The 11868-nt window shown below is 58.9% G+C and overlaps 2 protein-coding genes across 2 annotated transcripts in view; both read left to right on the top strand.

Moving 5' to 3' along the window:
• The window catches only part of GUITHDRAFT_107323 (hypothetical protein), a gene marked incomplete at both ends in the record, with an annotated part of 12941 nt that extends 3509 nt beyond the window's left edge, over window positions 1-9432 (top strand). The window contains 3 exons of the mRNA XM_005833897.1: window positions 197-5588; window positions 5639-5657; window positions 5807-9432. Coding sequence (XP_005833954.1) covers window positions 197-5588; window positions 5639-5657; window positions 5807-9432 — 9037 coding nt within the window. The remainder of the gene's footprint in view (window positions 1-196; window positions 5589-5638; window positions 5658-5806) is intronic.
• A 126-nt stretch (window positions 9433-9558) lies between these two features.
• Window positions 9559-10703, top strand: GUITHDRAFT_107322 (hypothetical protein; the record flags this gene model as incomplete). Its single annotated transcript, XM_005833896.1, has 2 exons — window positions 9559-10652; window positions 10697-10703. 2 exons carry the CDS (start codon window positions 9559-9561, stop codon window positions 10701-10703), a joined length of 1101 nt encoding a protein of 366 aa, XP_005833953.1.
• Between the last annotated feature and the right edge of the window lie 1165 nt (window positions 10704-11868).

Genomic DNA, 11868 nt, shown 5'->3' with positions numbered 1-11868 from the left:
TGTCTTCGGGTCGCATACTCCCAGATCTTTCCATTGATTGGACGGAGGTACTGCAGTGGGCAGGAGAGCAGGTCGCCAGAGGAGTGACAACAGACAGGCTGGGGAGGACAATAGTGGTAGGGTATACAGGATCGGTCGGGACCGGAGAAGGGAGCAGCGGTACAGGCAGTGACTTCATATCAGCATCGCGGGTCAGGCTTGTAGGAGCGGAGTGGACAGGAGCGCTTGAGCAGAGGGACGCTTTTCTTGCCGTGGTTTCTGCAGAAGGCAAGGAGCGATGGAGGGCCGTGGTGGGGTCGGAGTGGAACGAGGAAGGGGAGTCGGTGAGCACAGACGCGTACGGGGGCATATACCTCCTGGGGTACACGGACATGCCAGCAGAGCAAGGGAGCATACAGGCAGGGAGCTACAGCGCTTTCGTTATGAAGCTGAACGCTTACGGCGAGCGGGGGTGGACGAGGGTCGTAGCAGGGGAGCGCATGGGCGGATTGGGAGGGATCATAGCCGAGGGGAGCAGCGGGCTGGAGGTAGCTGTCGTACTCAACACGAGCAACCAAGGACAGGGAGTCCAGGTGTCAGCTTTCTCGTCGTCAGCAGACTGCAGGGGAGTAGGAGACATTGGCAGCCTCGTATGTCCCTTGGGGCACTACTGTCCGGAAGGCATGGAGAACCTTGAGGCCGGACGGTGTCCGCGGGGCACGTACGGAGGGCAGGAGGGGCTTGCAAATGTGTCGCAGTGCACGAGCTGTCCTGCTGGGATGTACTGCAACGATACAGGGCTCACGGCTCCAAGCGGGCCTTGTAAAGCAGGATGGTACTGTACCGGAGGGTCTGCGGACGAGCGAGCGCTATCGTGCGATCCACGGTCTCGGGTATGTCAGAGCGGAGAGTGCAACCAAGATATAGCAAGAGTCATGCCCAATGGGACTTGCGGCGGGGAGTGTCCCTTGGGCTCCATATGCCCTACGGGCTCGTGGGAGCCCACAGATTGCCCAGCAGGAATGTACTGTGGTACAGCGGGGCTGCGACACCTGCCGACAGGACCTTGCGATGCAGGGTACTACTGCCAAGGTGCTTTGGGCGGGCTTGGGGGCAGTACGCCAAGGCCCTGGGAGGGCCTCAGGGGTCGGGGACCATGTCCGCAAGGGCACTACTGTCCAGCCGGGACCTTGCAGCCTATAAGCTGTCCTCGGGGGACGTTCTCAGGGACTGTTGGAAACAGAAATGTCAGCGATTGTGAAGCTTGCCCAGCAGGATACTTCTGCCCGAATGCGTCGATGCGATATGTTGACCTTGTTTATTGCCAGGCGGGATATTTCTGCGGCTTTGGAGAGATAGTTCCAAACCCACAATCTAAAGCTTGCTATGTTGGACATGCGTGTCCTGAGAACTCCATAGACCCAGAGCCGTGTCATGCAGGTTACTACCAAGATCAAGTAGGCCAGAGCGCCTGCAAGGTGTGTAAGCCTGGATACTTCTGTCCCGGTACGCTCTCAGCCTCCGGACCAGACGGCACTGTCCTATGTCCGTCGGGGTCCTACTGCCCTTCTGGAACCAGCGTTGCACATCCTTGCAGCCCCGGGACGTACGGGCCTTCACCAGGGCTGGCCGCTTGCCAGGGGTGCCCGAGCGGGAAAGCATGCGTACAGCCAGGGACCATCACGCCGACGGTATGTCCAGCAGGATACTACTGCGAGTCGAACTGCTCGTCGCCTACTCCGTGTCCCATCGGCACATACAGCAGCTCGCTCGGACTCGAGGCAGAGTCTGAGTGCCGCCTGTGTCCGGCGGGTCGGTACTGCGCCTCAGTAGGTATTACACAGAGCACGGGGGAGTGCATAGCGGGGATATTCTGCGAGGCAGGGGCGAATGACTCGTCGACGCTCGTCGACGCGGAGTCGCCCTCAGGGCGGCGGAGAGTCATACCGTGTCCAGCGGGGCACTACTGCATAGCAGGGTCCGAGGCACCCTCGCCTTGTCCTCCAGGGACCTACTGTGCAGGCGGAGACTATCTACCCGCTCCGTGCGAGCCCGGGACGTACAACCAGGAAGCGATGCAGACGAGCTGCAAGCCATGTCCGCCCGGGTACATCTGTAGCCCAGGCGCAGTCGTGGACTATGCGAGAGGGCGAGCGTATGCAGTAGAGGGGCTCGAGGCGTGCGCCGATCCTGACGTCGGGATGCCGAGCTGGACGCAGGAGCTGGTCGGAGGGGCGGCCAGTCTGATAGGCGGGGTAGCGCATGGACGGGACGACAGCCTGTATGTCAGCGTGAGCGTGTGGAACAATAGCGGGGGCCAGGGAGGTCAGGGGGGATACGAGGTCTACGTAACCAAGCACAGGGTGGACGGGACCGAAGTGTGGAGAAGGGAAGTAGCAGGAGGCGAAGGAAGCACCATGGCGGAGGGGATCGGAGTAGACGAGGCGGGGAGTGTGTACGTAGGCATGCGGTGGGAGACAGGGTCCAGGGTATCGAGTCTCGCGGCCTCGACAGGAGGTAGCATGTGGTCAAGGGACCTGGGAGAGATGATGGCTGGGAGCCGGCTGGGGCTTGCTGGGGGGCAGGATCACGTGTTTGTATCTTGGCGGGGGGCGGGTGGAGGCTCATGGCTGTATAAGTACAGCGGGAACGGAAGCTTAGCCTGGGGCAGGAACGTAAGCGTGAGAGGGGATGAAAGCATCAGAGCAGTAGCAAGCGACGGTGCTGGAGGAGCAGTCGTAGTAGGCGAAGTGTACAACGGGTCTGCGGGAGCTGCACAGGAGCGGGATGTCTATGTCTACCATGTCAACAAGACGGGGTCCATTGATTGGACGGAGGTACTGCAGTGGGCAGGAGAGCAGGTCGCCAGAGGAGTGACAACAGACAGGCTGGGGAGGACAATAGTGGTAGGGTATACAGGATCGGTCGGGACCGGAGAAGGGAGCAGCGGTACAGGCAGTGACTTCATATCAGCATCGCGGGTCAGGCTTGTAGGAGCGGAGTGGACAGGAGCGCTTGAGCAGAGGGACGCTTTTCTTGCCGTGGTTTCTGCAGAAGGCAAGGAGCGATGGAGGGCCGTGGTGGGGTCGGAGTGGAACGAGGAAGGGGAGTCGGTGAGCACAGACGCGTACGGGGGCATATACCTCCTGGGGTACACGGACATGCCAGCAGAGCAAGGGAGCATACAGGCAGGGAGCTACAGCGCTTTCGTTATGAAGCTGAACGCTTACGGCGAGCGGGGGTGGACGAGGGTCGTAGCAGGGGAGCGCATGGGCGGATTGGGAGGGATCATAGCCGAGGGGAGCAGCGGGCTGGAGGTAGCTGTCGTACTCAACACGAGCAACCAAGGACAGGGAGTCCAGGTGTCAGCTTTCTCGTCGTCAGCAGACTGCAGGGGAGTAGGAGACATTGGCAGCCTCGTATGTCCCTTGGGGCACTACTGTCCGGAAGGCATGGAGAACCTTGAGGCCGGACGGTGTCCGCGGGGCACGTACGGAGGGCAGGAGGGGCTTGCAAATGTGTCGCAGTGCACGAGCTGTCCTGCTGGGATGTACTGCAACGATACAGGGCTCACGGCTCCAAGCGGGCCTTGTAAAGCAGGATGGTACTGTACCGGAGGGTCTGCGGACGAGCGAGCGCTATCGTGCGATCCACGGTCTCGGGTATGTCAGAGCGGAGAGTGCAACCAAGATATAGCAAGAGTCATGCCCAATGGGACTTGCGGCGGGGAGTGTCCCTTGGGCTCCATATGCCCTACGGGCTCGTGGGAGCCCACAGATTGCCCAGCAGGAATGTACTGTGGTACAGCGGGGCTGCGACACCTGCCGACAGGACCTTGCGATGCAGGGTACTACTGCCAAGGTGCTTTGGGCGGGCTTGGGGGCAGTACGCCAAGGCCCTGGGAGGGCCTCAGGGGTCGGGGACCATGTCCGCAAGGGCACTACTGTCCAGCCGGGACCTTGCAGCCTATAAGCTGTCCTCGGGGGACGTTCTCAGGGACTGTTGGAAACAGAAATGTCAGCGATTGTGAAGCTTGCCCAGCAGGATACTTTTGTCCTGAAGAAGCTCTGACGTTTGGAACTAATTTTACCTGTCCTTACGGATATTACTGTCCTTTAGGCATGTCGGTGGGATTCGACCTTGCTTTCATTTGTCCTGTGGGTCACTTCTGCGATGGTCGAAATGCAATTCCTACCGCTTGTTGTTTGGGACAATACCAAGATCAAGTAGGCCAGAGCGCCTGTAAAGAGTGCCCTGAACGGTATTACTGCCCTCCAAACACATCCCAATGGACGTCTGAAAATAGATTAATACCTTGCCCAGCAGGATTTTATTGTGAAACACAGACAATAGAACCAAAGCCATGCAGAGCGGGGACGTACACAGACCAATCAGGCCAAACAAATTGCTTGGATTGTCCAGCTGGATTTGTATGCAGCGACATTGCGACCATCCAACCGACGGTATGTCCAGCAGGATACTACTGCGAGTCGAACTGCTCGTCGCCTACTCCGTGTCCCATCGGCACATACAGCAGCTCGCTCGGACTCGAGGCAGAGTCTGAGTGCCGCCTGTGTCCGGCGGGTCGGTACTGCGCCTCAGTAGGTATTACACAGAGCACGGGGGAGTGCATAGCGGGGATATTCTGCGAGGCAGGGGCGAATGACTCGTCGACGCTTGTCGACGTGGAGTCGCCCTCAGGGCGGCGGAGAGTCATACCGTGTCCAGCGGGGCACTACTGCATAGCAGGGTCCGAGGCACCCTCGCCTTGTCCTCCAGGGACCTACTGTGCAGGCGGAGACTCTCTACCCGCTCCATGCGAGCCCGGGACGTACAACCAGGAAGCGATGCAGACGAGCTGCAAGCCATGTCCGCCCGGGTACATCTGTAGCCCAGGCGCAGTCGTGGACTATGCGAGAGGGCGAGCGTATGCAGTAGAGGGGCTCGAGGCGTGCGCCGATCCTGACGTCGGGATGCCGAGCTGGACGCAGGAGCTGGTCGGAGGGGCGGCCAGTCTGATAGGCGGGGTAGCGCATGGACGGGACGACAGCCGGTATGTCAGCGTGAGCGTGTGGAACAATAGCGGGGGCCAGGGAGGTCAGGGGAGATACGAGGTCTACGTAACCAAGCACAGGGTGGACGGGACCGAAGTGTGGAGAAGGGAAGTAGCAGGAGGCGAAGGAAGCACCATGGCGGAGGGGATCGGAGTAGACGAGGCGGGGAGTGTGTACGTAGGCATGCGGTGGGAGACAGGGTCCAGGGTATCGAGTCTTGCGGCCTCGACAGGAGGTAGCATGTGGTCAAGGGACCTGGGAGAGATGATGGCTGGGAGCCGGCTGGGGCTTGCTGGGGGGCAGGATCACGTGTTTGTATCTTGGCGGGGGGCGGGTGGAGGCTCATGGCTGTATAAGTACAGCGGGAACGGAAGCTTAGCCTGGGGCAGGAGCGTAAGCGTGAGAGGGGATGAAAGCATCAGAGCAGTAGCAAGCGACGGTGCTGGAGGAGCAGTCGTAGTAGGCGAAGTGTACAACGGGTCTGCGGGAGCTGCACAGGAGCGGGATGTCTATGTCTACCATGTCAACAAGACGGGGTCCATTGATTGGACGGAGGTACTGCAGTGGGCAGGAGAGCAGGTCGCCAGAGGAGTGACAACAGACAGGCTGGGGAGGACAATAGTGGTAGGGTATACAGGATCGGTCGGGACCGGAGAAGGGAGCAGCGGTACAGGCAGTGACTTCATATCAGCATCGCGGGTCAGGCTTGTAGGAGCGGAGTGGACAGGAGCGCTTGAGCAGAGGGACGCTTTTCTTGCCGTGGTTTTCTGCAGAAGGCAAGGAGCGATGGAGGGCCGTGGTGGGGTCGGAGTGGAACGAGGAAGGGGAGTCGGTGAGCACAGACGCGTACGGGGGCATATACCTCCTGGGGTACACGGACATGCCAGCAGAGCAAGGGAGCATACAGGCAGGGAGCTACAGCGCTTTCGTTATGAAGCTGAACGCTTACGGAGAGCGGGGGTGGACGAGGGTCGTAGCAGGGGAGCGCATGGGCGGATTGGGAGGGATCATAGCCGAGGGGAGCAGCGGGCTGGAGGTAGCTGTCGTACTCAACACGAGCAACCAAGGACAGGGAGTCCAGGTGTCAGCTTTCTCGTCGTCAGCAGACTGCAGGGGAGTAGGAGACATTGGCAGCCTCGTATGTCCCTTGGGGCACTACTGTCCGGAAGGCATGGAGAACCTTGAGGCCGGACGGTGTCCGCGGGGCACGTACGGAGGGCAGGAGGGGCTTGCAAATGTGTCGCAGTGCACGAGCTGTCCTGCTGGGATGTACTGCAACGATACAGGGCTCACGGCTCCAAGCGGGCCTTGTAAAGCAGGATGGTACTGTACCGGAGGGTCTGCGGACGAGCGAGCGCTATCATGCGGACAACGACTGTTTTCTTCGTTGTCAAATGAGATCAATGGTCTTTGTGGAGGTCAATGTAAGGTTGGGTTCTTTTGTCCAGTGGGCTCATCATATCCACTTCCTTGCTTGGCTGGATCGTATTGTAACATGGATGGCCTTGCAGCTGTCTCGGGTGGCTGTGACGCTGGTTACTATTGCTCATTATCGGGAGGATTCGAAGCACGGCCGAACGGAACAATTTCAGGCTTCGGTCCCTGCCCACCGGGATTCTACTGTCCGGTCGGAACTGTACAACCAACCAGTTGTCCGCCAGGAACATTTTCTGGGGTTGTGCTGAGCCAAACTGTAAATGATTGCCAAAGCTGCTCGGCAGGATACTTCTGTCCTACAGAGAACACTAGCATACCACAAACTTGCCCAGCAGGATTCTACTGTCCATCTGGAACGATTAATCCACGTAAAAATGAGTGTCCGATTGGCAGTGAATGTCCCGCAGGTCGGTTTTATCCCAAACCATGCAGTGCAGGTTACTACCAAGATCAAGTAGGCCAGAGCGCCTGCAAGGTGTGTAAGCCTGGATACTTCTGTCCCGGTACGCTCTCAGCCTCCGGACCAGACGGCACTGTCCTATGTCCGTCGGGGTCCTACTGCCCTTCTGGAACCAGCGTTGCACATCCTTGCAGCCCCGGGACGTACGGGCCTTCACCAGGGCTGGCCGCTTGCCAGGGGTGCCCGAGCGGGAAAGCATGCGTACAGCCAGGGACCATCCAACCGACGGTATGTCCAGCAGGATACTACTGCGAGTCGAACTGCTCGTCGCCTACTCCGTGTCCCATCGGCACATACAGCAGCTCGCTCGGACTCGAGGCAGAGTCTGAGTGCCGCCTGTGTCCGGCGGGTCGGTACTGCGCCTCAGTAGGTATTACACAGAGCACGGGGGAGTGCATAGCGGGGATATTCTGCGAGGCAGGGGCGAATGACTCGTCGACGCTTGTCGACGCGGAGTCGCCCTCAGGGCGGCGGAGAGTAATACCGTGTCCAGCGGGGCACTACTGCATAGCAGGGTCCGAGGCACCCTCGCCTTGTCCTCCAGGGACCTACTGTGCAGGCGGAGACTCTCTACCCGCTCCATGCGAGCCCGGGACGTACAACCAGGAAGCGATGCAGACGAGCTGCAAGCCATGTCCGCCCGGGTACATCTGTAGCCCAGGCGCAGTCGTGGACTATGCGAGAGGGCGAGCGTATGCAGTAGAGGGGCTCGAGGCGTGCGCCGATCCTGACGTCGGGATGCCGAGCTGGACGCAGGAGCTGGTCGGAGGGGCGGCCAGTCTGATAGGCGGGGTAGCGCATGGACGGGACGACAGCCTGTATGTCAGCGTGAGCGTGTGGAACAATAGCGGGGGCCAGGGAGGTCAGGGGGGATACGAGGTCTACGTAACCAAGCACAGGGTGGACGGGACCGAAGTGTGGAGAAGGGAAGTAGCAGGAGGCGAAGGAAGCACCATGGCGGAGGGGATCGGAGTAGACGAGGCGGGGAGTGTGTACGTAGGCATGCGGTGGGAGACAGGGTCCAGGGTATCGAGTCTCGCGGCCTCGACAGGAGGTAGCATGTGGTCAAGGGACCTGGGAGAGATGATGGCTGGGAGCCGGCTGGGGCTTGCTGGGGGGCAGGATCACGTGTTTGTATCTTGGCGGGGGGCGGGTGGAGGCTCATGGCTGTATAAGTACAGCGGGAACGGAAGCTTAGCCTGGGGCAGGAACGTAAGCGTGAGAGGGGATGAAAGCATCAGAGCAGTAGCAAGCGACGGTGCTGGAGGAGCAGTCGTAGTAGGCGAAGTGTACAACGGGTCTGCGGGAGCTGCACAGGAGCGGGATGTCTATGTCTACCATGTCAACAAGACGGGGTCCATTGATTGGACGGAGGTACTGCAGTGGGCAGGAGAGCAGGTCGCCAGAGGAGTGACAACAGACAGGCTGGGGAGGACAATAGTGGTAGGGTATACAGGATCGGTCGGGACCGGAGAAGGGAGCAGCGGTACAGGCAGTGACTTCATATCAGCATCGCGGGTCAGGCTTGTAGGAGCGGAGTGGACAGGAGCGCTTGAGCAGAGGGACGCTTTTCTTGCCGTGGTTTCTGCAGAAGGCAAGGAGCGATGGAGGGCCGTGGTGGGGTCGGAGTGGAACGAGGAAGGGGAGTCGGTGAGCACAGACGCGTACGGGGGCATATACCTCCTGGGGTACACGGACATGCCAGCAGAGCAAGGGAGCATACAGGCAGGGAGCTACAGCGCTTTCGTTATGAAGCTGAACGCTTACGGCGAGCGGGGGTGGACGAGGGTCGTAGCAGGGGAGCGCATGGGCGGATTGGGAGGGATCATAGCCGAGGGGAGCAGCGGGCTAGAGGTAGCTGTCGTACTCAACACGAGCAACCAAGGACAGGGAGTCCAGGTGTCAGCTTTCTCGTCGTCAGCAGACTGCAGGGGAGTAGGAGACATTGGCAGCCTCGTATGTCCCTTGGGGCACTACTGTCCGGAAGGCATGGAGAACCTTGAGGCCGGACGGTGTCCGCGGGGCACGTACGGAGGGCAGGAGGGGCTTGCAAATGTGTCGCAGTGCACGAGCTGTCCTGCTGGGATGTACTGCAACGATACAGGGCTCACGGCTCCAAGCGGGCCTTGTAAAGCAGGATGGTACTGTACCGGAGGGTCTGCGGACGAGCGAGCGCTATCATGCGATCCACGGTCTCGGGTATGTCAGAGCGGAGAGTGCAACCAAGATATAGCAAGAGTCATGCCCAATGGGACTTGCGGCGGGGAGTGTCCCTTGGGCTCCATATGCCCTACGGGCTCGTGGGAGCCCACAGATTGCCCAGCAGGAATGTACTGTGGTACAGCGGCGCTGGTTACTATTGCTCATTATCGGGAGGATTCGAAGCACGGCCGAACGGAACAATTTCAGGCTTCGGTCCCTGCCCACCGGGATTCTACTGTCCGGTCGGAACTGTACAACCAACCAGTTGTCCGCCAGGAACATTTTCTGGGGTTGTGCTGAGCCAAACTGTAAATGATTGCCAAAGCTGCTCGGCAGGATACTTCTGTCCTACAGAGAACACTAGCATACCACAAACTTGCCCAGCAGGATTCTACTGTCCATCTGGAACGATTAATCCACGTAAAAATGAGTGCTATGTTGGACATGCGTGTCCTGAGAACTCGCATAGACCCAGAGCCGTGTCATGCAGGTTACTACCAAGATCAAGTAGGCCAGAGCGCCTGCAAGGTGTGTAAGCCTGGATACTTCTGTCCCGGTATGCTCTCAGCCTCCGGACCAGACGGCACTGTCCTATGTCCGTCGGGGTCCTACTGCCCTTCTGGAACCAGCGTTGCACATCCTTGCAGCCCCGGGACGTACGGGCCTTCACCAGGGCTGGCCGCTTGCCAGGGGTGCCCGAGCGGGAAAGCATGCGTACAGCCAGGGACCATCCAACCGACGGTATGTCCAGCAGGATACTACTGCGAGTCGAACTGCTCGTCGCCTACTCCGTGTCCCATCGGCACATACAGCAGCTCGCTCGGACTCGAGGCAGAGTCTGAGTGCCGCCTGTGTCCGGCGGGTCGGTACTGCGCCTCAGTAGGTATTACACAGAGCACGGGGGAGTGCATAGCGGGGATATTCTGCGAGGCAGGGGCGAATGACTCGTCGACGCTCGTCGACGCGGAGTCGCCCTCAGGGCGGCGGAGAGTAATACCGTGTCCAGCGGGGCACTACTGCATAGCAGGGTCCGAGGCACCCTCGCCTTGTCCTCCAGGGACCTACTGTGCAGGCGGAGACTCTCTACCCGCTCCATGCGAGCCCGGGACGTACAACCAGGAAGCGATGCAGACGAGCTGCAAGCCATGTCCGCCCGGGTACATCTGTAGCCCAGGCGCAGTCGTGGACTATGCGAGAGGGCGAGCGTATGCAGTAGAGGGGCTCGAGGCGTGCGCCGATCCTGACGTCGGGATGCCGAGCTGGACGCAGGAGCTGGTCGGAGGGGCGGCCAGTCTGATAGGCGGGGTAGCGCATGGACGGGACGACAGCCTGTATGTCAGCGTGAGCGTGTGGAACAATAGCGGGGGCCAGGGAGGTCAGGGGGGATACGAGGTCTACGTAACCAAGCACAGGGTGGACGGGACCGAAGTGTGGAGAAGGGAAGTAGCAGGAGGCGAAGGAAGCACCATGGCGGAGGGGATCGGAGTAGACGAGGCGGGGAGTGTGTACGTAGGCATGCGGTGGGAGACAGGGTCCAGGGTATGGAGTCTCGCGGCCTCGACAGGAGGTAGCATGTGGTCAAGGGACCTGGGAGAGATGATGGCTGGGAGCCGGCTGGGGCTTGCTGGGGGGCAGGATCACGTGTTTGTATCTTGGCGGGGGGCGGGTGGAGGCTCATGGGTGTATAAGTACAGCGGGAACGGAAGCTTAGACTGGGGCAGGAACGTAAGCGTGAGAGGGGATGAAAGCATCAGAGCAGTAGCAAGCGACGGTGCTGGAGGATGCATTGTTACCGGCTGTCTAAGTAGCCTGAACTGCATGGATGGTTCTTGTGTGGATCGATTTTGTTTTGTGATGTCTTTTGATTCAACTGGATCGTTTCAAAGATTAGCTGACTTTGGCTCGGTGAGTGAGGCTGTCTCTTCAGTAGCTTGTGATGGAATAGGAAATATTTTTGTCGGTGGTTCGTTTGGTATGTCAAATGGATCAGCGTCATTTCTTGGAGAAGTCTCCAATGGTGGCTATGATGGTTTCTTGATCAAATTCTCTTCCAGTGGACAGTTTCTGTGGGTAAAAACATTTGGAAATGATACAGATGAGTTTGTTTATTCAACGAACATTGACCAACACGGAGGTATCATAATATCTGGAGCTCGACTCCAAAAAGTTTTGAATGGAACATGTTTAGAAAATGAAAACATAGTATTTGTTCAAAAATACAGCAATGCAGGTTACCTTATCTTCACGATTGAAGTACCTCTGGGCTACATGCAAAATAGAACAGATGTCGCATTGTCAGCTCGAAACATCTTTGTTCTTGTGGGTAGTCATGCTTTGGACTCAGAGTGGTCAACCAGTACGCAAATTCATTCCAGTTTGATCAAAATCAATTCTGACTCATCATGTCAGGGAGTAATTGAACACCTGAATTTTACATGCCCCTTGGGGCATTACTGTCCGGAAGGCATGGAGAACCTTGAGGCCGGACGGTGTCCGCGGGGCACGTACGGAGGGCAGGAGGGGCTTGCAAATGTGTCGCAGTGCACGAGCTGTCCTGCTGGGATGTACTGCAACGATACAGGGCTCACGGCTCCAAGCGGGCCTTGTAAAGCAGGATGGTACTGTACCGGAGGGTCTGCGGACGAGCGAGCGCTATCATGCGAACAACGACTGTTTTCTTCGTTGTCAAATGAGATCAATGGTCTTTGTGGAGATCAATGTAAGGTTGGGTTCTTT

This window comes from Guillardia theta (genome assembly GCF_000315625.1).
Source record: "Guillardia theta CCMP2712 unplaced genomic scaffold GUITHscaffold_28, whole genome shotgun sequence".
NCBI lineage: Eukaryota > Cryptophyceae > Pyrenomonadales > Geminigeraceae > Guillardia > Guillardia theta.
The sequence above is the reverse complement of the archived record's forward strand: the minus strand, read 5'-3'. Positions and strand labels throughout refer to the sequence as shown.